Raw genomic sequence first — 24,483 nt, 5'->3', positions numbered from 1 at the left:
CGGGGAATTAGCTCAAATGGTAGAGCGCTCGCTTAGCATGCGAGAGGTAGCGGGATCGATGCCCGCATTCTCCAAGAAACACTTTTTCACTCACAACGCACTCGCAACCCATTTTTCTCTTAGTAGGCACACGGTAACATGCAGTGAACATCATTTCTGATCATTTTCATGTGTGAAAATTTGTCTGCCAAGCATGAAACATGTTTCACAGGGCAAGTGAGTCTGCCACTGCAATATGAAACACCAGCAAAAGCGCTGTATTGCAAGAAAATATACTTTATTCACCTTGCATGCTGAACTGTGTCACAGAAGGTGGTCAGACATGTATTTAACCCATACACTTCATCTTCTGCCCGTGTTATAAATACAAAAAAAAAAATGTACAAGTGCTGCGAGCTTCACAAAATCGTGTGGCATGCTGCCCTCTGCTGGTTATTTTCTAGAGGTGCATGTTTGATCAGGGGCACTTTAAAACTGGCCATTTCATTGTTTGAACGTGGACCCCTGAGGCTTCTACCCTCACTGCATCACCTGTAGTAACCACTTAACTGAAGGGACACTATGCATAGGCTTTTACAACCCATAATACTTGTGCAACCACTTCACAGATCTACATACATGGTGCACCTGTAGGCAACATGTTTGTAGCCAAAACAAGGCCTAAAATGTGTCACATATTCTTTATGAATGTGTGTAAAACAACAGTCAGGGTGTTTTAGTGATGGCTGATGATGTGATAATGAAGTCGTGATATTATGATGAAGGGTTTCATCCCTTGCAGTTCTAATTGAGGGTTCCTCTGCAGTTCTCCGCTCCACACAGACACGGGATCTTCTCGTCCTCGATGGGGAATTTGTAGTCATACGTGATCTCTTCGTTGACGGCAATTGGCTGGCGAGAATAGATGACTATTTTCTTTTTAGCTTCAACTGTGATGACTTTAGCGTAGCAGTTTGGCTGAAAGATGGTACAAAAAAAAAAAAAACTCGAGATAAGAACCAGAAAGAGTTATAACATTAACTTGCAGACCAACTGCCCAAAGACCAGTCGCCTCAAGAGCTCTCAGAGCTGTCTCGATGGTAAAGTTCAGCAATTAAATCCTCAAACGTTTCACTTACGTTACAGCTGTGGTTGATGAACCTGGCCAAATTGCCACATTTTGTGGCATCGATGATGGTGTCCTGGTCGACTCTGAACAGGTAGCTGCTGCCGATGCCCTCCTGCTCGTATTTCCTCTCACGCATGTCTGCTATCACCTGTGCACGGAATGCAGACCACAGCATTTTAGAAGCTAGAGTGTTTCGGTTTATGGCAAAAATCAAAACAAAAAAACGGGGGACAAAAATGTCAGGAATATTGTTATTTCAGAGATTCCTTCTGGATATAAACGTCTTAAGCTGTAGGCATTTCATTGTGCTATTAATTGTAAGCTGTGTGATTCAGTAACTACCATAAAACTATTATGTAAGTTGGAATTAATGGGAATTTCTTTATTTAAAAAATACCTGTCATATCTAGTTTAATTTACATTTGTGAGATGTGTTGCTCAGATAGACAGCAATGCAGTGGTGCATGGCCCCCTCCAGTGAATGAACTGAATGACTATGTTCTGTAAATGATGACCAATGTTAACAACTTGTGCAAGATGAAATATTTATGGACGTACACAAAGTGGCAGTGCATAGTAATATGAGTAGAGAGATGTAATGCAACGTAAAGTCCAGCAGATGCCCAGTGAGCCTGTCCTGTCAGTGGCTCAGTCTGCATAAATGTTCATAGCTGAAATTTTAATCTGAGGAAATGTTTTAGATGATATTCTACGGCTAAAAAGTCCAGTGGACTACTAATTTTAAACAAGGCCAAAAAAACCCAATTTGATTAAAAAAACAAAATGCAATAATTATGTGTAATCAAAAATAAAAGTGGGTGCTGTTCATTTGTTCATCCAAGACATAACCTGACAAATTCTTACTGTACTTGTTGACATCAGTGGGCTAATTCAGCAGCTGTCAAACTGCGTTACTGCCGGTCCACTGCACTCACAGCTGTTCTCATCGTCTGATCGTTTGAATCAGTACTGCAGCACGGAACCCTGCAGGGCTGTGGCTCTAGAGAAACGTACTGTGATGTGTTTATAGCTCACCTGCCGAATGCTCTGGCCGACGTATTCGATCACCATCTCATCTGCAGCTATTGGCTCCTCTGCAAACAGGCCCCAGTCATGGATAAGACTCCTGCTGAAACGCAGCTTCTTCTTCCGAAACTGGAACCACAGTGATCACACACTCAATGAGCAAAGTTCCTGGATCAGGGGTAATATCCTCCCTGGACACCAGAGGTCCGCCTCACCCGAGTTTTGAGCTGCGTTCTACTAACGCCTTGATTTCCTTCACTTGCAGCTGAATAAGGACCCACACCACCTCTTTCTGCCATGAGTGCCAGGTTGTTTGCCCTTTATCTCTACAGTTCCTGGATATACGGTTTACTAGGACTTTGACTTTTTCCCTCTCTTTGGTGTTTTTGCTGGGTTTTGTAATCTAGCTTAGTTTTTCTGACTGTTTTGGTTGTTTGTTATTATTAAACCTGTGTTTTTTTTTACCAGGAAAATGGATTCAAACGCATCTGGAGGGCTTCATTTCATACTGTAACATAAACCATGGGTCACAAATTTTTGTTGGCTGTAATATAAAATCAATTTTGTTGCAGATTCAGTTGTTAAAGAATTCTAATGTAATAACTCATTCATGAATTAAACGTTTAAATAATATAAATAAATTAAACAGAGAACTAATTATTAATTAAATATGTTAATGAATTAAATTATATATGAATACATTATTTAACAATCACAAATTGACTCACTGATGGATTAAATATTTAAGTAATATAAATATTTAAAGAATGAAATACTCATGAGTTATAAATAATATGTAGCAGCTATAAAAATCCTGAAATGTTAGATGTTTCCAGAATGATGAAAGATGTATAACATTGAGTACAAAATCATAACAAAATTAATATTCATGTATTTTATATGAAAAATAGTAAACTAAAGATTTTACGATATTGTGATTCATTACCACTTACTATACTGGCATTTCCCCAAAGGATAAATGATGAAGTAAATAACTTAAATGTCTTGTTGTTTTCTAATATTCAAATATATTCTGTGTATATATATATATATATATATATATATATATATATATATATATATATATTCTTTAAATATATTTGTTACAGAATAACAATTACTACATAAAAATCACCCATTTGAGCACGAGCATTTCGCTGCTGTCGGAAGAAAACCTTGTATCTCCAAAATAGTAACTTTACAGGAGAAGGAAAAAACCTACTTCACTTTGAATGTAAGTCAATGGAACCAGAATTTTTCCCATGTCATTTTGGGTCATTTCTTTTAGGCCATTCATCATAAAATTTACATACAATGTAAAGAGTAACAGATCCTTTCAAATTACGTCAAAAACTGAAAAATGCCAAAAATGGAGATACAAGGTTTTCTTCCGACAGCAACGATATATTATGGACAGAATATAGAAACGCTGTTCTAAGAACTGTCACATGAATCATTTTCCCTTAAACTGTTGCCAAAATTCTGTGATGAAGCACCTTGAGCTGGTTGAACTTGAGTAGATCGCTGTCACAGCTGAAAGAGGACAGCAGGCGGCGCTGCTCCGCACGGAAATCTGATCCAGACCGGGATGATGATGGAAGCTGAGCTTGAGTGTTCTTGCACTAGATGGATAAAAAAAGCTCGTAAATCATTCATAACCATTTACACGGCCTATAAACATACATGATTATTTGCACATGATGACGTTTTACTGTAGCAGTACTTTCATTTGGCATCTGTTTCTTTACCAAGCTGTTGTTAAAAGGACACACTGAAGCTCTTTTAGCACATTACAGGCAAAGCGAAAGGTGGTTTAAACACCTTATATCGGCTGTTCCTTCAGTTTTGCAGTATTTGCAAAGAAACATAGCAAGACTTAAACAGCTGAATATCTGATGTGTTGTAATCTAACAAAAAATGTTCATTTATTATTACAATAACATTTCAAAATGTTTGATTTCCTCAAATTTTAAGTAGCACTTGGATTAGTAATAATAAAGGTCTCTCTCTCTCTCTCTCTCTCACTCACTCACTCACTCACTCACTCACTCTCTCTCTCTCTCTCTCTCTCTCTCTCTCTGTGTCTCTGTCTCTGTCTCTCTCTCTCTCTCTCTCTCTCTCTCTCTCTCTCACTCACTCACTCACTCACTCACTCACTCACACTCTCTCTCTCTCTCTCTCTCTGTCTCTGTCTCTCTCACTCACTCACTCACTCACTCACTCACTCACTCACTCACTCACACTCACTCTCTCTCTCTCTCTCTCTCTGTCTCTGTCTCTGTCTCTGTCTCTCTCTCTCTCTCTCTCTCTCTCTCTCTCTCTCTCTCTCTCTCTCTCTCTCACACCTGAGAGTCGTGTGAAGGTTCCTCTGAGGCGGTGTGCGTGTGACGCAGGTATCTTAGCTTATCCCTCTTGCTGATGAAGTAATATCCCTCTGTCCGTGCGCTCCCAGTCATGTGATACCGAACATCGCTCCATGCGCTCAGCCTTTCATCAGGAACGCTGGTAGGTGCGGAAAAGTCAAGGAACGCTCAAGCTGGGTGAGTTTGTGTTTTCCTTTTGTAGAGGCACCACTGTATTAGCATTTAACCCCTTAACATTCCAGGTTTATTACATACTAAGGCTTATTATTCAGTAACTACAGAGACTTCAATGCTAAAATGAATGGAGCTATTCTGAGGTTGTAGAAGTGTGTAATAAAACTTTGAGCCCATGGCTTGCTGCATCGATGACAGAACTTGACTGCATTAGTTGTAGCAATAGACATTTGTATATATATATTTGTTTTATATTCCACCACTAAATAGTTCATCCAGTCACATTTGTGTATTTGGTGTATTTCTAGAAATAATTCTGAATCTTATCAAAATAAATGAAACCAAATCTAATGGAACTTTGAGATTTCACAGTGCACTGAATTAGGCCTGTGCCAGTATAAGACAATCCTTTCATTCAGGTAAGCGTGCTAAAGAAGAGCAGTAAATGGTTACCTCTGGGTTTTAGAGGGTGGTTTGGTGGTGATGGGGGCGGGGGCTGGGGCGGGTTGGGGGGGGTGTTCTTTGCTAGTATTTACACACTTTATCTTACGGTCATTTTGAGACGGTTCCTAACACTAAAGCAGATGCGTAAGCAAACACAGCGATAGTGTATGAGCTGAGGCTTAATCTTTGTCTAATAAAAGAACTTAATTAACAGTAAAAGTTGTCATGTTTGATTCTGCCACAAAATTGAAATTTAAACTCACAATGCAATCCAACTGTTGTGAGGTCAGAGGTTTACATCCTTACTGTAACTCAATACAGTCACGCTAATAAAACTTACTAAACTGAACTAAAGAAAGAGAGAGAGCGAGTTTAGATAAGGATATGAGGGTGAGGAACCCAGTGTGTGTTGTTCAGCCAGTTACAGCTGCTGTCCTGCTCCAGCATTCTCTCATAAGAGGCCCGCAGGTGGCCAATCTCCTCCACGTTCACCCCTTTGGTCCAGACAGCATGAAGGACCAGCTTCTCTCTGCGCTCAGAACGCAGAGAAAAGCGCCGCCAATACAGAGAGCTCTGTGACCACCATCTCCTCTTTCTCCACTGGTCCAGTGGCTCTGGAAGCACATGGTTCTCTGTTCTTCTTGGCTGGAGCCTGTTTTCCACTCTGTTTTCTAGCCCCTGTAGTTAAAGGTATGATGATGTGACAGCATTACTGTAATACATTATAGCTTGCTAAGCGTATAGATCACTCAATAGCTGCATGTGTCACAAAGAACAGACCAATTACACAGAGCCAGTAAACAACAGCAATTTTGTCCATTTCAACTTGTTGGCAAAGAGTGGAAATCAACATTGTGATACACATACATTTGTGTATTGTAAAATATGTTTTCAAGTATTATGATAGAATGTTTTTGCCATGTCATCCACTATTACCTGTAGTGGCTTCTTGGACCTCTGGACCTCTGCTTGGCCCCCATTCAATTCCCCATTAAAACCTGGTGCTGCCTCCCAGGAAGATTTCTGAATCAAATCTCTAGCTGATGTGCAAGAGAAGGCATCTGCATCTCGACTGAGTCTATTTCTCTGCAAGAGAATCTTTCTTCTTTTGTGCTGGAACCGTTCTTTTCTCTTTTTGAGACATGCTGCATCCAAACTTGCAGTCCGATTCGTGGAGAACTTCAGTTGCTGTCGTACAAAATCTCGATCCGTAGCTAAATCTGGAGACCTACGTATGGAGCTGGTTGTCTCTGAGGCAGAGGAACTAGAAGAACATGGAGAATATCTAGTGTTCCAGCCAGAACTCTGACCATAACACCGTTCCCTGTGGTGAAAGCTTATGTCACTGTGGTCTGAAAGGGGCGAAGGGGGTGCTATGTCCCTTCCTGGAGTCCTAGGGATGCAGTTGCCTGCATGGGGTGAAGGAGAGGTGAAGGATGGAGAGAATGGACCATGCATTGCCATCCTGAGTACAGCATCTTGTGAATTTCTTGCTGTTGTTACTATCCCTGAGATGCGCTCTTGCTTGGATCTGCCTGGCGTTTTTGGGGTTTCCTCATAGGCAGGGTATGTGGAGGGTAATGGAGGAGGGGAGAAGTAAATAGGAGGTGAAGGGAAGCGATGGAGGCCAGTAGGAGATGGGGGAGGGGGTAGTGGAGTAGGAGGACAAAGAGAAAGAACTGCAATTTCAGCCTCCATCTCCATTCCTCCCCCCGGAGTATGGGGTAGTTCCTCCTCTGTGGCAACAGGGGGTGACAGTCTGTGCCTAAGCTCAAGGTCAGGATCAGTCTCGGACATTGAGCCGGTAGGCGTAGGGGGTCTGAGGTTGCCGGAATCTTCTAGTGTTTCCATGGTGTCTTCCTGATCCAATTCAGTCTCAGATTGAGTCTCCAACCCATCATCTGCAAATATTACAAATATGCAAACTGTCATAAATTGGGCACAACATTACTCAGGCTTCAAAACATGACTGGTTTAGACTTACCTGGTTTAGATCTTACTTGACAAACCGCTGTCAATTTATATGGGTTCCAAACATAGAAAAGTGCAATTTGGTGTTCCACAAGGCTCTGTTCTAGGGCTCTTACAGTTCTCCCTTTATTTACTGCCATAAGGATACGCAATTCACCAATCACTTTTATGCGGATGATACACAGTTATACATGTCAGCTTAATCAGATTCAGAATACACAGATACATTTCACTTAAGACTAGATGAAGAGGGAACTTATGATAAATCAGAAGCATTGCTGCCGGGAATTAATGCTTTCTTAGTCACTGTTTCACAGCCTTACAATATCTTTACTTGACTAGGCTGAACACTTAATGGTTGTAAGTGGTCCTTGCACTGTTTTTTTATCCTTGCAGTGTTTAGTCTGGTCTTGCACTGTATTGTAATTAGGGCTGAACGATTTAGGGAAAATACCTAACTGCGATTTTTCTGAATAATACTGCAGCTGCAATTTAAATTGCAATTATTATCTATAGTATAAGATTCAGGCCTCTTGGTTTTTTTTTTTGCCAAGAGATTAAAAATGTCCTCTGATCCCTGAATGTAGTATGCCAGACTGCCAGTAAAACTTGGTTGTAATGTCACAAAACATGCAGGTTTGGTTGCCACTGATTGGTCTAATTGACCTACAGGCAGTCCTCAAGCTCTGTGTTATTAGTTTCAATTTCCCCACTTAACGTTTAAGACAACATTTTTGATAATGTACGCTATAAACTGAGAAAAATCATAGCTCTTCGCATTTCCATTGAGATTTTGATATAAAATGATTCATATTTCAGCCCTAATTGTGATTGAGATTTGGTTAAACATGTTTTTATTTTATATGGCTGAATATATGGGGCAGTCGTGGGCTGGAGGTTAGGGAACTGGCCCTGTGACCAGAAGGTTGCCAGTTCAATCCCCAGGGCCTTGAGCAAGACACGTAACCCCCAATTGCTCCCTGGGCGCCGTGGATAGGGCTGCCCACCACTCTGGGCAAGTGTGCACACTGCCCCCTAGTTTGTGTGTGTCTATTCACTAGCGTGTATGTGGTGTTTCACTTCACGGATGGGTTAAATGCGGAGGTGGAATTTCCCTGCTAACTTATCGTATATATGCCTATGTACTGAATATACAAATAAAATAATCTTGATCTTGATGTTCACCAATTATCACTGATGCAAACTGCATGCCTAAATCACCACACATGTCTGAAACCACAGCAAGACAAAAAATCTGACAAATTTAATGCTTCATGGCCACTACTACTGTTTTTATAGATAAGATTATATATAGATAGATATAGATTATAGATAGATATAGATTAGATGTGTCAAACAGTATCAGAAACCACATTAGCAAGTCTATTTCAGATTACTTAACAGCACAGCTTAATTTGAGGCAAGTGTGTGATGCAGTTTGCTCAAGTACTTGCTTTTCTTACATTACTTATTGGCTACTTCAGCCTAAAGAAGCAGACTTTGGACACTCGAAATGTCCTCATTGATCATTTGGGGAACTTCTACACATCTAATACTTCGTTATTGCATGTCTTATAGTGATCAAGTTCAGTTAGTAGAATACAGAATGTAGAAATGTTATTTAATCTATTCAAACTGCGGTTTAACAGTGTGTACTGTACCAGAGGAGAAGGCTTTATAAGACGGTGATGGTGGGCACTGCAGCTCTGGCTCCTGGGCTGAAGACAGCACAGCTGGATCAGGCAGCTCTAGTTTGTTAGATAAGTGCTGTGTGACTGGATCTTGGCATCCATAGCCTTGCAGAAACACTCTGACCCTCAGTTCCTCCTCTGGATCAGCATCTGAAAGAACAAACCCACAAATCGGACCTGAAACGGGTTCTAACAGTTCATCCATTTAGGGCTAATAAGAAATGACTGCGTGTTTATTTTCATTAATAACACAATACCGGTCCATTGAAATTCACATTGATCTTCTCCAATCTAAAGTCCATGCTGATTCATATGGATCTGATCTGGCCAGAACAACTTCTGCGAATATGCTCTCTCTTAAAAGAGGTCAATTCAACAAGAACATTCTCACCCAGGAGTGCGTGGTCCAGATCTCCATCACCGGACACTGGGGCTGATGGGGTCAGAGGGGGGTCAAGCTCATCCTCCCAGGAGATCACAGATGAACGAGCCGGAGTGTGAGCCACTTCCTCATATTCCACATCCTCTTCATCTGATGAGATCCAGATCTCTTCCACTGCTCTCTCCTCTGCAGGACTGTCAGAGGAAGCACCTTCTTCCTCATCTTCTTCCTCAGAGGACACTGAGGAATACTGACTTTCATCAGAGGAGTCAAATTCAGGTCTTGATGAGATGGAGGAGTCGTAATCCAGGCCAGAGGGCGATAAGGACTCCGAGAGCAGGCTTGATGATGCTATGCTAATCACCTCTGAGGAAAAACAAAATCAGTTTGGATGTTACTGCATCACATTTACCAGGGCTGAAAGATTTAGGCAAAATATCTCATTACTCAGTGCGATTAAGATTTAAATCTAATTAATCTTGTTAATATTTTCTATAAACTGATGTAAAAGCCTTATTTTTGGCTAAGAAGATCAGCGTATCATTTTTTGGCTTGAGGCTTGAATGTCACAGCACACGGATGTTTGGTTGCTTCTGATACGTCAAATTCATTTAAAGGCAGTTCACAGTCCATATGAAGGATAAATTTCCCTACTTAAACCTTGCAACATATCAACATAACACTCAAAAATATGTTTTTTGTCAAGGGTTGTTTAGTAAAACAATGGTTTTATGTAGAATTAAGACCCTTTTGTTCTTTGCATAGTGAAACGGTTCTTCAGATTGATGGAAAATGTGTTGTATATGGTTTTATAAAGCACTAAAATGGTTCTGCTATTGTTACAAGGTTGACATTGTAATAATAGCAGAACCCTTTCTAGTGTTATATAGAACCATTTTCTAAAAAGTTATATATAGAACCATATACAGCACATTCATCATCACCATAAGGCTGTAATTAAAATTGCAGCCCTTGCAATTTGAAAACTGCACACTTTCAAACTGATTTTAATATAAAAATGTTTTAATCTTTCAGGCCTAACATTTCGTAAACGTTTAAATTTCTAACGTTGATTACGATTCTTTTCAGAAAACTATTCAGTGCCGTCACGATTGGCCCCTCCCACTCCTCCATGTGCTTTTGTTTTAGTCCTGTCATGTGCTTTTAGTTTTCTTTGAGTTCTTCCTGGTCCTGCCCCCTTGTTTTCAGACCCTGCCCTTAAATACTTCCTCCTGTGTCTGGTTAGCCATCTGTGTCTTGTTATCCCTGGTTGTTACCTCTATTTAAGCCCTGTGTGTTCCACTGTTTGTTTGCTGGTCTTTGTTTCTGCTGTTTGAAGTGTATGTATTGTTTGAAGTGTATTGTTTGATTTGCTTGGTGTCTGTAGTGTATGCTTTGGATTTTGTTGTTTAGCGTCATTCTTCTGGCCTCCGTAGTCTATTTCTCCTGTGTTCATTTTTTGTTATGTCTGTCCCTCCAGTCCTCCGTGTTGGCTACCTGACCCTGGACCGTCTTGACCCTGAGTACGGCTATGCCCATAATAAATCTTGGTTGTCTTCGCACATGCGTCCGCCTCCTCATCGCTCCACAGCGTTACAAGTGCATCATGAAATCTAAAATTTCACTATGATTCAAGTCAATTTAATAATTTTGGTATGATTCAAAAAAGGAATAAAGACAATATAAAATATGCAAGGCTTGATTTTAGATTTTTACATTCAGAAATAGCCCATAAGTTTGGACAAACAAAATGAGTGCTTACTTTAATTCATTTTACTGCTATTTAGTACATACTATTACTTGCATGTACTAGTATACTTTTAGTTATGTATGAATATTTTGTACAAAATTCAAATGAAACCTTTGTCTGAGTGATCTTCATCCTCCCTCAGACCTGAATGCCTCTCTTCTTTTCTGTCTTCTTCATCTTCTCCCTCCCCATCACTCTCCCCCTCCTAGCAAACGGACAGACAGAACTTCCAGCTCAGCTTTCAGAAGACAAGCACCAGACCTGCATGTAAACCACTTACGATTTCTTAACAAACAGCCACGACTCACTCATTTAAGCGGAGCAGAGAGGCCTGCAACCACTAACTAGCTCTATCTCATGTCTGTCAACTCATATGCATCTCTATGATTGCATTTCTTGTGTGTGTGTGTTATTGTTTATTTTATTGTAGTCTGAATCTGCAGTGTGTGTAGTTTTTACAGTCTGACGGTAATAATTGTGGAGTGATTTTAATCCAGTATGAATCTGCAGCGTGTGTAGTTTTACAGTCTGATGGTAATAATTGTGGAGTGATTTTAATCCAGTATGAATCTGCAGTGTGTGTAGTATTACAGTCTGACAGTAATAATTGTGGAGTGATTTTAATCCAATATGAATCTGCAGTGTGTGTAGTTTTTACAGTCTGACGGTAATAATTGTGGAGTGATTTTAATCCAGTATGAATCTGCAGTGTGTGTAGCTTTACGGTCTGACGGTAATAATTGTAGAGTGATTTTAATCCAGTATGAATCTGCAGTGTGTGTAGCTTTACGGTCTGACGGTAATAATTGTGGAGTGATTTTAATCCAGTATGAATCTGCAGTGTGTGTAGTTTTACAGTCTGACGGTAATAATTGTGGAGTGATTTTAATCCAGTATGAATCTGCAGTGTGTGTAGTTTTACAGTCTGACGGTAATAATTGTGGAGTGATTTTAATCCAGTATGAATCTGCAGTGTGTGTAGTTTTACAGTCTGACTGTAATAATTGTGGAGTGATTTTAATCCAGTATGAATCTGCAGTGTGTGTAGTTTTACAGTCTGACTGTAATAATTGTGGAGTGATTTTAATCCAGTATGAATCTGCAGCGGGGCGGCACGGTGGCGTGGTGGGTAGCGCTGTCGCCTCACAGCAAGGAGGGCCTGGGTTCAATTCCCCGGCCGGGTGACCGGGGTCCTCTCTGTGTGGAGTTTGCATGTTCTCCCCGTGTCTGCGTGGGTTTCCTCCGGGTTCTCCGGTTTCCTCCCACAGTCCAAAGACATGCAGTCAGGCCAATTGGATGTGCTAAATTGTCCCTAGGTGTGAGTGACTGTCTGTGTCTGTGTGTCTGCCCTGCGATGGACTGGCGACCTGTCCAGGGTGTATCCTGCCTTCCGCCCGAAGACTGCTGGGATAGGCTCCAGCTCCCCCCCGCGACCCTGACGGAGAAGCGGCTTAGAAAATGGATGGATGGATGAATCTGCAGCGTGTGTAGTTTTACAGTCTGACGGTAATAATTGTGGAGTGATTTTAATCCAGTATGAATCTGCAGCGTGTGTAGTTTTACAGTCTGACGGTAATAATTGTGGAGTGATTTTAATCCAGTATGAATCTGCAGCGTGTGTAGCTTTACGGTCTGACGGTAATAATTGTGGAGTGATTTTAATCCAGTATGAATCTGCAGCGTGTGTAGTTTTACAGTCTGACGGTAATAATTGTGGAGTGATTTTAATCCAGTATGAATCTGCAGCGTGTGTAGCTTTACGGTCTGACGGTAATAATTGTGGAGTGATTTTAATCTCCTCACGCTAATGAAATAAAAAAATTCTGCTGTTGTTATTAAGTGTGCCCTGCAGCATAACCCTGACATAAACATCAGCACTGTGACCTTTCAGTCTGGGAAATCTGAGGGTAATTTGGGGTAATTATGCAGTTTATTATGTACCAAATGATCACAAACTATTTTACAGGACCTCCTCTACTAAAATTAATCCAGTTTATGTGTCTAGATCCATATATCAAGATTAATAACAGCGCTGTACCTGATCAGTAACAGGAAGCTCTGTTTCTTTGGCATCATCTTTTCTGGACCTCGATTCTTCCATCTTCTCAAAGTCCTCCTCCTCTACATCCCCCTCTTCATCACTATCCAGTTGCAGAGGTCTGGCATGTCTCCGTTTTACTGTAGAGATCTCAGCTCTTGTCCGAGACTCATCCACTGCTTTATCCTCTATGATCACGTCCTGCTCTGCTTCTGATAGCAACTCTGAATGTACATGCAAAACTTACACTGATCATATTGTTAACAGAGTAAACTTACGATTCAGAAAGGTGAAATTAAGATGAGCAGCCCAGTATCTTGCGTTGAAAAAAAGCCTGCAGCTAATGCTGTGTATTTAGGACACAACTGACCTCCATCCTCAGAGACTCCAGGTGAAGGGGGGCAGGCCCTTTTCGCATCCTCACCAGAGGGGTCCTTCTTTTTCACCTGAATACAAACATAAATCAAAAACACTTCTTCTTTTACCATTTTATAGCTTTGTTTCCAGTTATATCACCTCTGCCCTAACCTGATCCATCTACTCATTATGTTGAGGAGTATCCGGATACTAGATTGGAGCTAAATTCTGCAGGCTTGTAAATCTACCAAGGCAAGGTTAGTCACCCTTATGCACAGTATATACATTACAACAATGGAAAATATAAAAATTCCTTTTGAATTTTTTTTCTAACACAGTATTTTCATTACATTGCATTAATTTTATGCCAAACTTAGTTGTTTCTGAGCAAATTACAGTGAGTTTCAAGTGAAGTAAGAGGTGCAACCAGTTTCACTGGTACCTTAAAGGAGGGCAATTTGAGAGCAGGTCGGAGGCCCAATGCCAGTCCTGTGCCCAATGGCATACCCTCTGGTCCGGTGCCCTCGACTGGATGCCACGGCTCCAGGACCCTGGGCTTCAGAGCCTCTTTACTCTCTCCAGGCTTCACAGGTACTACAGATACCTGTAAGTATTCAGTAATGAACAAATATGTTTTCTTTTATATTCACCTTTCAGAGAAATGAGATTAAACAAAATGAACTGAAATATATTTTTTGTGTTGACAGGAATTATCTCATTAAAATGTGCTTGCAGTAAAGTAAGATGCTTTCGTGATTATGCATTCTGGCCATTGGACCATGCAATATTCTCACTTTATTAATTCCTGTGTTGATGAACATGCATTGGGTCTGTATTCAAAGAGGCTGCAGGCCTATAAGGCCTGTGGTATGCTTATGTCATATTTTAGCTCTTATTTTTGCTCCTTCAGAAGGCTGTTGTGATAAAGTTAAGGACTTGATCTTGAAAATTATTTTGACGAGATTATTTGAGATTATTCAAGGCTCTGAACTTGGCTTGGATGTGATTTCGAGATCCATGTTTACCTTTACTATTTTATTTGCTAAATTAACCACTGATATAGCAGCACTGGCAAGAGTTAACCCTATAAGGTCCCAGAGTTAACCCTATAAGGCGCAATGAAAAAGCCTAATTGCACATTAATTTATTAAGTCTGATGGTATGATATGGTAATTATGATTTTGAAAACCAAGCTTAAGCTTATTATTCAGTAATACATCTTACAGGAACCAGAAATAGTGGTTAGAAATTATAGAGCTATATGACTGCAGAACTGAAGTGAGGGCCAACATACGTGCCCATTCTTTTCAAAGCGTGTGGTGTGATAGGTTACCTTGGCTGTGCGCTCTCTCACATCCCACCATTGGTCAAACGCAGCAAAAGCTACGCCTTCCACCACCCTGCGGTGAATGTCTTTTTTCACTATGGTCCTAAGCTCAGCAGCTACAGCAGCTAGCACGCCATCCACTGTGATCTTGTGGGGGGATTCTCTCACGGGGATGTATCCTGGTGGTGGCACTGAAGGATCAAATACAGGCAGGATTGGAGGTGGCCATGGGGGTCTGTATCCTGGGACAGCAGCTGAGCCCCCAATAGAGGGATAAGGAGGACACTGTCTTTGTCTGACTCCATCTTGAGGAACAGCAACCCCTGGAAAAGCTGAAGGAGGTGGTGGAATGGGAAAAGGAGGGGAATATATGGGAAGGGTTTTCCCCTGCGTTATTCTGGTAGGTATAGGAAGAGGTGCTGGAGGACTTGCCCACCTTGGGGGCCTGGTAACCTGCCCCACGGGGAGCTTTGGTGGGGGATAAAAAGGAGGAGGGGGTACCGAGAGGTTAGGAGGAGGTGGGGTAAGCCGAGGCAGTAAAGGAGGTGGACCATGTAGAGTGGGTATGTTCGGGGGCAGAATCGGTGGTGGTAGGGAAGGGAAGCCAGGTGGAGGGAGAAGAACAGGTGGAGGAGGCATTCGGAAAATAGGAGGAGCAGGTGAGGAACCTCCTCCGCAGGTCCCAGGACTGACAAGCTGATCTGAAGTTTCACTTTCTCTTAGGAACAGCTTGATCTATGGGAGACAGAAACATGCTTACTCAAGATCATTCCATTTTTCAGGCACCCCAAATGTAACTGATCTGCTAAGACACATTTAGAATATGCTGTTTGCTTCTTTAGTGCTGCACAGCAGGTAATGTAAGGATATACCTAACAAGTTAGCATCATGCAAACTAGGGCTGGGATTAATCACTTTTATGTCGAGATTGCAAGTTAAAGAAGTGAAATTTTCAAGATTTGCAAGATGTGCATCTTTATTTACATTCTATGTTAAGTAATATTGTGTTCTATGTGTCTAATTGTGCAGACAACTGTCTGGCCAGTTCACAGACATTTAGCGTTGAAACCTCAGTCCCAAACAACGGATATGCTGGTCTTTTTGAAGGTGGCTATTGGACATTTTGCTCAAATCATTCAACCTGAGTGTAAACTGTAACTAAATCATCACAAACTTGCTTCCAGCCATATTAAAACTGATATCCACCAATTTTTACAAATGTCATTCATTTGTAGAAAAACTTACTGATGCTAATTTATTTACAGTGGTGGTGATAGGAACCAGGGGTCCTGATGTCTACCATACAAATAATTTTATTTACTATTCAAAACCACCAACATACACAAGTCTTCTGAGGTTTCTATATGTAAAGTTGATTATTTTTGAAATATTGGTAAACCAGGCTGAGAATTCATGACCATTTAACTTTCTGTGAAATATCTTTTAGAGGCCTTAAACTTTTCAGACATCTGGTTCCTATCACCACTACTGTCAATAATTCTGACTGCCAATTAATTATGCAGAATTTGTTATAAAAATTGGTGGCATGCCCCTTAAAGTTGTTAAGTAATCTCTGTTAAGTAATAGATTTGCATTTGTGGTTTCTCACACTATATGACATACTCTTAACAAAGTTATGGACAAAGTTCAGGCTTTAAGAAGGGTTCTTCTATTCTTTGAACTTGACCACATATGTTTGCCCTGTTATAGACAGCAATGCATCACACAGTGTCAGAAATCACAAAAGCAAGTTAATGCAGTTTGCAGATTGAGGCAACTTTAATTGGTGGTTATAACCAAGGAGCAAAATACAGGGGGTCCTGGACATCATAATAAACCCTTGAATGCTTCAAAATAAAAATTGGGGGGGGGGAGACGGGGGGGGGGTGTCCATGAAAATGAACTTATTATGATGTTATGCACCCCATTATGGAAAAATAATCACTAAAAACAAATTTGGGGAATAGAATGTTTAGCTACTTCACCCACAATCAGCAAGCTGTTTTTAATATGTTTAACTAGAGATGCAGAATTGCATTAGGGTGGCACTGTAGCAAATTGACTCATCCAGTTGGTCCTTTATAGCCTAGCAACTGTAACTAAGCCCCACTTTTAGAAGTGTGTGAGCTATCTAGTGCTGGAGTAGCCAGCCAACATGGGACCCCCAAATGCCTCTGAATATTTCACTAAGTGACACAGCCTTTTCTTGTTAGCTACATTAGCCTTTTATCTCAGTTTCAAAACTATTACTTTTCATTTATCTATTGAAAATGTAAACATTTTAAAAAACATGTCAGGGCTTTACCATATCTGTTTGTTCAGAAGATGTCATGCGATTAGATGAGCAAAGGGTTGAAATTACGGATATCTTGGACAGGTGCTTGCCGCTTGGTGGAGATAACTCTCCTTCTTCTGCAGAGTCTGGAAGTGGGGTAGGACTCACATCATCAATACCTGACCCAGAAAATCCTTCCTGTTTATCAACAGAGTCATGGAGCCCAAAACTGGCAGGAACACCAGCAGAGTGAGGTGAGGGAGGACAAGATTTGGAGGACTGCTGGAGAATGTCAGGAGAGGCTATAGTATGGTCTTCAGAGTGGGTATCCAAGTCTGAGTTATCCTCATTTGGTAGAAGATCTGATCCGTGAGTGCCTAGAAGCATCTGGATCCGGGAGTCCAGGCTGATAGGGGCCGGGTCTGGAACAGGTGACCTAGTTGAGGGGCTTCTCTCTGGCCCAGGAGAGGTGCACCGTTCTGGGCTCTGAATCCTAGCCATTTTCCCCTGCTGTAGATCGAGTATCTGAGGCGGAGAGGTACATAGAAGGTCTCTGGTGGAAGGTGTTTTGAGGGGGTTTTCCAAAGCTTTCCCCAGTGGCTCCGAAAGCAGTGCCTTCTCTGATTGCATAGAGTACCTTTGGGCCCTCATGGCACTTTGGGATATTGGTGACGTCAACTTGTCCACGCATGCTGCAGAGGGATTACCAGGTACTTCCCTGGCTGTGCTAATGTAAGCCAATGTTTTCTGTCCCAAATGTCTTGTAGATTTGTCTGTGCTGCTTCTACACTGCACAGGAGATATAAGAGGCTTATCTGGCTGTGAATGAGCAGGTAAAGGCACTAGACTGCTTGTAGGTCCAGAGCGATATTTAGGTCTATTGAAGACAGGTCTGTGCACATAGCGGTGCTCTGGCCTACGGTTATACGCATTCTGGTACTTAGGCCCCCAAACTTGGCCCCTGTGCCCACCCCGAGAGGTCCTGCCCATGGGACGAGACTGAAAACCCGCCACCATATGGCCTTTAGAAGACCTTGAGCTTGGTATGATGCTAATTAATGCACCCTGCCTTGTGTTTGGGGTTAGTTGGACCAGGTGAGGTCTGTGGTGGGCGATCTGAGAATCTGACAAAATAAGTGGAGTCATGCTTGAGCCGGAGGCACCATGTACCTGCATGTCTATCAACTGGGACAAATTAGGAAGTCCCTCACACTGAGGTGGGGTTCCTGGGTTACTGTGGGACATAGGAGAGGTGCATGGCGTGTCCTGGTACTGAGGGGTCTGCCAGAAGCTACTACTGGGTGTATCCTGATGCATGCTGGAGTAGGCGGTGTCCATGGAAAGAGGGGTGGAACCATCAAATGGGGTAGAGCTAAGGAGTCCCGAAGATAAGGACAGCGATGAAGACAATAACCCATGTGTCAGTTGCTTCGCTGGTTCATACTCCTACAGAAATGAAAGCAGCAAAGGACTGAAGTGAAAAAACATAATTAGGTAACAGACGGTAGTTAACAAGCACAGAAATGGTCCGTGTTCTGCTCAGGAAAATTAAATGCCTTGATAAGCCTAAAAAGAAGTGTGACATGCTTCCTAAAGAGCGGGTTAACTGGATCGACAAGCTGGTAAACACGAGACAGCGATTTAAAAGAACATGAAATTGATAAACATTTTGAACTTTTAAAAAAACTGACATATATAGCAATAAACTCAGATCAGATTTGTGTAGTCTTTGTGTTGAATAGGGCTCTGGGTACAGCTACATGACAAACTGTAGTTATCATGATACAAGTTTGAGCGATAAACTTATCATTAAGATCGATAAGAGCTTTCAACTCAACCTATGTAGGTAGCCCATATATGGCCATGGCATGTATATTATACTCACACTGTGGGAGTCAGAGCTGTATGATGGTGACTGAGGACCCCAGGCTTCTTCCCCTAAAGGGAGAGTGAATGGGGTATACAACCCACTCACAAGCAGCTGGAAGTATCGCATCCTCTTTTCCCCTGAAACCAGAGAGAAACCAAAAGGACACTTTAATTATAATAACAATAACTTAAGAAAAAATAGTCTTCACATACCGGCAAGGTGGACAGTCAGGAAGTCCTCACTGTTTAAGGTGAGGAATTACAGCAAAGCGGTCAACAATTATAATATACATAAAGACCATGTTCTTTCACTACTCGTCAAAGGAAACCTGTACACACATCCAAAATGGAAAGGCGATTAAGTGATTAAAGGTTGATGGGTAGAAATCTCCCAAGATGACATACTGGCATTACTACAGTTACAGTCTGACAGAGTTTTTGATGTATTTTACAAGACCATAAAAGCCAAGTTATTAGCTGCTAGCTAATAGTAGTTATTACTACTACTAACTTACATTAAAACTGTACCCACTCCACCTTTAGGCGTGTGAGTCACCTTTAAATCAAAAGTTATTCTTCTTCAAAAAATACGTTGTCCAGTTTCCAGAGTTGTTTAAAATGGTTTGTTGTTTTTTTTTGTGAAATTTGTGCTTCTAAACTAATACACAGCACAAAAAAGACAACTTCATGAGCTTCTACATGGTGTAGAAAAGGCAACAGTGAGTGTATTTATATGCACATATAAATCAATCATACTCGGATTTCTGCAGTTATCTGATTATAATGTAAACAGCACACTCTGATTTAAGATACTGGAGTAAGGTTTAAGAAATCTGATAGAGAGCTGGATTAAGCTCAGTTATCAGTGCATGTAAACTCTTACTCTGATTTCTTTCAGATTTCTCAGTCTGCGCATGTGTGAAAACAGACCACAGCATCAGAAATAAGTGAGCAGCGTTGCCACGTGATGCAAAAAAACACTTCTGAGTGATGCTGAAACCAAACACACGCTTGATAAAATGAAGGATTTAAATATTCTTCCTCACCTAGATGATACAAACTATATTTCCAAAGGTATTCACTCACCCATCCAAATCATTGTATTCAGGAGTTAAACACACTCCTAACCCTTCTGAAAAGCCTTCCCAGAAGAGCTGAAGCTGTTATAGCTGCAAAGGGTGGGCCGACATCATATTAAACCCTATAGATTAAGAATGGGATGTCACTCAAGTTCATATACGTGTGAAGCCAGACGAGTGAATACTTTTGGAAATATAGTGTATTTTCAGGTAAAGTGACGCAATGTTTAAAAAAAGCTGCAGCATGAAGTTTGAGTTTTGTATTGCGTTTATGTCACAACTTTATTTATTTATTATTTATTGGCTGGTTGTAAAGCAGAAACCAGTGAAGGGCTGTCCACAAGTGTGGCAAGCAGGCCAGTGCTGGCCCATAAAAACATTTGATTTGGCCCAACCCCTCAACAAATAAGAGAACAAACATTTGTATACTATATATCACTTATTAAATTCTGTATTCAAGTCTTTTACTAACAAAATACACAGTAATGTTTCTAATTTCCTTTATTGTAGCTGGTTTTATTTATTTATTTACTTACTTTTTTGTAGTGTTTTCTTATTTGCAGTCCTCAGCGTTACACTTTGCTCCCTCAAGACATAAAGTATGGGTACACTAGCATATGTACCTTATTACTGATGAATGCACTGCAATATGCAACTATGTGCAAAACAACCCAAGGATGTGATGTCACTGAATTCTTTAGGGTTAGGATTACGTTTTGGGTTGAGGTAATAGTTAGAATTAGGGCCAGGGCTAGGATTAGGTTTTGGATTGAGGTTAAGGTTAGGATTAGGGCCTTGGTTACGCTTAGGTTTTGGGTTGAGGTTAAGGTTAGAGTTAGGATTAGGGCCAGGGTGAGGGTTAGGATTAGGTTTTGGGTTGAGGTTAAGTTTAGAGTTAGGATTAGGGCCAGGGTGAGGGTTAGGATTAGGTTTTGAGTTGAGGTTAAGTTTAGAGTTAGGATTAGGGCCAGGTTGAGGGTTAGGATTAAGTTTTCTGTTGAATTTAAGGTTAGAGTTAGGATTAGGGCCAGGGTGAGGGCTAGAATTAGGATTTGGGTTGAGGTTAAGGTTAGAGTTAGGATTAGGGCCAGGGTGAGGGTTAGAATTAGGATTTGGGTTGAGGTTAAGGTTAGAGTTAGGATTAGGGCCAGGTTGAGGGTTAGGATTAAGTTTTGGGTTAAGGTCAAGGTTAGGATTAGGGCCAGGGTTAAGATTAGGTTTTGAGTTGAGTTTAAGGTTAGAGTTAGGATTAGGGCCAGGGTGAGGGTTAGAATTAGGTTTTGAGTTGAGTTTAAGGATTTGAGTTAGGATTAGGGCCAGGTTGAGGGTTAGGTTTTAGAGGTTAGGTTTTGCGTAATGGAAATAACATATTATCAACACATCTACTAAATAATGTATCAAGAGAACATCCACAAGATATTTACTTCGGTGTATTCAGATACTTCACTACTGCTACTTCACTGATATGTTGTTGATGTGTTACTGATAATCTAATTAATTTATTAATCATCTACAAAGGACCACGCAAAATAGTGTTTCCACATTACCCAACCCTGAAAACTGTCTTTATTCAACCCAAAGCAGTTTAGCTCCGCCCATTCACACTGAAGTAAGGACTGTTTCAGCTCATTCTGCCTTTTTAACAAGCCACAATACAAGGCAGCCAATCAGAACAGAACTCATTTACACGTAACAGTGTTATAGGCACTCTAAGAAAACTGAAATGAATTACGACTGTTTTTGGTTCATTAACCCACACAAACGTTGTATGTGGGCAACTTAAAATGCAAGGGAAATGTAGGATGTGAGCCCAGCAGCTAGCCCTAGTAATTAAGCGCTGAGTTGAATCAGGTGTGCTTGCACAGAAATATCATCACACTGTGCTGGACACCAGCCCTCCAGAACCTGAACTGATGACCAGTGTTTTAGAAGCACGCCAAGCTGATTTAACCCTGCTGACAGTTTTATTACACACTTCTATAACCTAAGAAAAGTTGCAGTTTATTTTGCATTGAAGTCTCTGTAGTGGTATGTAATAAGCCTGGAATGATTAAGGGTTTAAAAAAAACTGTCTTTGAGGGAAATGAGGAGTGAGACCGATGAAGCACTGAATGTTTTTTACCCTTTGGGTCCAACTCCACGTGAATGCTGTTTCCCATAACAGAGGTGTTGTGAAGTTTTTGCACGGCGTCATTTGCCCCTCTCACGGTTTCAAAGATGACCTTGGCTATTCCTAAATGCTTCTTATTCCTGGGATTGTACAGAACCTCCACCTCTTGGATCTGCCCAAACTTTTTACACATGTCCGTCAAAAAAACAGCCTTAATGTTGTCATTCAGTCTGCCGAACGTCACCTCCTTTGGCGGTCCAACGTAATTCTCATCAATCTAGAAAGAAAGTCATTTGGTCAGTCAGACTGCACCTTATCAGAAAAGATAAAAGGAATACCGACAGGGCCACAAACAGTGTAGACAAAACTGAATATTTGAGGGGGCGAGCCTGTCGCTGTAACCTTGAACTTGGGTACTGGCAGATCCGTCTCTTTGAATTTTGTCCAAAAGCGAGCAACTCTGGGATCTCTGACGTTATCCACAGGGGGAATTCCAGGATTCTGTTGAGGAGATAAAAATTGTGAAAGTTATTATTTGTTTGCTGTTATTATTGTTGACAGCCCAATTCAATGGCAATGACAAGTAGGTTAAAAAGACATAGAACAAGAAAAACCTTTAAAGTTTTGTTTTTATTTTAGTTTTTAACTGTTTAAATTCTGGAACACCGAGATGTTTTATTGGTATTTGCCAAATTGGTCATGTTTGTGCAAATTATGATAAAATCAAAACGTCTGTAAATGTGCATTTGCATTTTAAGAGTATATTTGAGACACTTTGTAATACCGTGTAAAACTGGTGGATAAAACTGGTGTTGACATGTTTTTCTTATACGCTTTAAGAAGTTCTTCAAGGGTTCTTTAGTAAAGAAAACGATTCTATATAGAACCACAAACACTCTAATAACTCATCTTTGCATGATTAAAAAGTTACACGCATCACGAAAGGGTAGTAATATAGTACCAAAAAGGGTCATAATAATGGAAGAACCCTTTTCAAAAAGGTTCTATATAGAATCATATACAGCACGTTTGTCTGAAGAACCCCTTCACAATGCAAAGAACTTTCAATCATGCAGACTCAAAAGACTCAAAGTTCTTTGGTTTCATATAGAAACATTTTCTTTGCTAAAGAACCCTTGAAGAACCGTCTTTTTAAAGACTGTATCTGTACATTTTTGGCTACAGGCAACTGAGCTACTGGCTACTGTGCTGTTATGTTTACAGCTGTTATATAAAAGCGGAGAATTTATAATATACAGGTGATATTTTGCTGTAATTTACTGTTAAAATGATATAGTAAAATACTGTGAATGTGATGCAAGTAGTAACCTGGAATTTACTGTAATTTTACAGTAAAACTTTGACAGTGCAATCTTGCAGTTAATAACTGAATAATAAGGCTGGGGTTAAGGTTGATGGATCTTCTCAGTCAGTCAAACCTCAGTCAAAAGGCAGGACTGTACAAGGCCCCACTGGTGGCATCCCACTTGAATAAAAAATGCGTGGCATTAGGACATCCTGTATAAATACAAATAATGCGTGGCCATGGCTTAGTAAGGCATGATCTCGTTCCCAAGACTAAGTTGTGGCAACGCATTAGGATTTCGTCCTGACTTCTGACTCAAGCCTGGCTGACTGAGATGATCACTCTCACGGTATTTTACTGTTCCCTGTTAACAGTAAGTTACAGTAAAATGTCACCTGTACGTTGTGACTTCTCAATGAGAACGAAATCGTAAGACACTGCCAGAAATCAGTAAGGCATGGGAACGAGATCATGCCTTATTAAGCTATGGCCACGCATTAGGATCTCGTTCCCACGTCTTACTAAGTTGTGGCCACCACTTATCTCGTTACTAAGCCATGGCCACGCATTATTTTTATTTATACAGGATGTCCTCACTTTAGGTTCAAATTATCCTCCTGTCTGAATACGGACTCCAAAATCCCCCCGAGCTCCAGGGCTGCAGCTCAGTTACAACAACAACAAGCAGCACAGGAACATCAACATCATCATCATCATCATCATCATCATCAGAGCTTAGCTGAGTGTCTCCTCACCGCTGAGCTGAAGTGCTGCCCATCATAGCGGTAGAGCTTTTCGGTTCCACCTTTCAGGACCGGATCGACGATGAGTTTGTAGCAGCTCCAGTTCGGCCCCCTCTCCTGCTCTACAAGTCGACATGACAAAGAGAAAGTGAGCAGCAGCGCTCCAGGCCCCGCGGACAGAATAACACCGCTAGCTCATTCCTGCTTACCGTTATCTTCCTGCGCCTCCTTTTCGCCACTTTCGCGCATGATTTGCAGTCATGGTATATCGTTAGGCCCACGAACAGGCTCTTCGCGTTCAAATGAAACTCTTTCCACTAAAATGAGACGTGCGGAGGGTTTGTTTTGTGCTTTGGAGCGAGAGACTGGGCTGCGTTTGTGAGTCTGCGCTTTTCTCCCATGGGGGGCAACGTTCCGGTTGCATCACAACAGGTGGGAGTAACCTGCAGCCCCACCCGCGCGGTCCACCC

At 41.1% G+C, this 24,483-nt stretch overlaps 1 protein-coding gene and 1 non-coding gene across 2 annotated transcripts; one reads left to right on the top strand and one right to left on the bottom strand.

Annotated features, from left to right (window-relative positions):
* The first annotated feature begins 1 nt into the window (after window position 1).
* On the top strand, window positions 2-74 carry trnaa-agc. Its single transcript has one exon. It is a non-coding gene; the product is annotated as a tRNA-Ala (tRNA).
* A 250-nt stretch (window positions 75-324) lies between these two features.
* On the bottom strand, window positions 325-24,262 carry setd1bb (SET domain containing 1B, histone lysine methyltransferase b). The gene is made up of 20 exons (XM_037536003.1): window positions 24,223-24,262; window positions 24,026-24,135; window positions 22,367-22,465; window positions 21,977-22,241; window positions 18,792-18,913; window positions 16,937-18,352; window positions 14,638-15,366; window positions 13,747-13,908; window positions 13,318-13,393; window positions 12,948-13,171; window positions 11,021-11,114; window positions 9,169-9,525; window positions 8,748-8,927; window positions 6,052-7,016; window positions 5,499-5,793; window positions 4,480-4,649; window positions 3,631-3,756; window positions 2,144-2,263; window positions 1,119-1,256; window positions 325-957 (listed from the first exon to the last, which is right to left on the bottom strand). Exons 1-20 carry the CDS (start codon window positions 24,260-24,262, stop codon window positions 784-786), a joined length of 5,862 nt encoding a protein of 1,953 aa, XP_037391900.1. The 3' UTR covers window positions 325-783.
* Window positions 24,263-24,483: the final 221 nt, after the last annotated feature.

Source organism: Pygocentrus nattereri, chromosome 29, assembly GCF_015220715.1.
Source record: "Pygocentrus nattereri isolate fPygNat1 chromosome 29, fPygNat1.pri, whole genome shotgun sequence".
Taxonomy (NCBI): domain Eukaryota; kingdom Metazoa; phylum Chordata; class Actinopteri; order Characiformes; family Serrasalmidae; genus Pygocentrus; species Pygocentrus nattereri.
Note: the sequence above shows the minus strand (reverse complement) of the source record. Positions and strands in the feature narration are given on the sequence as shown.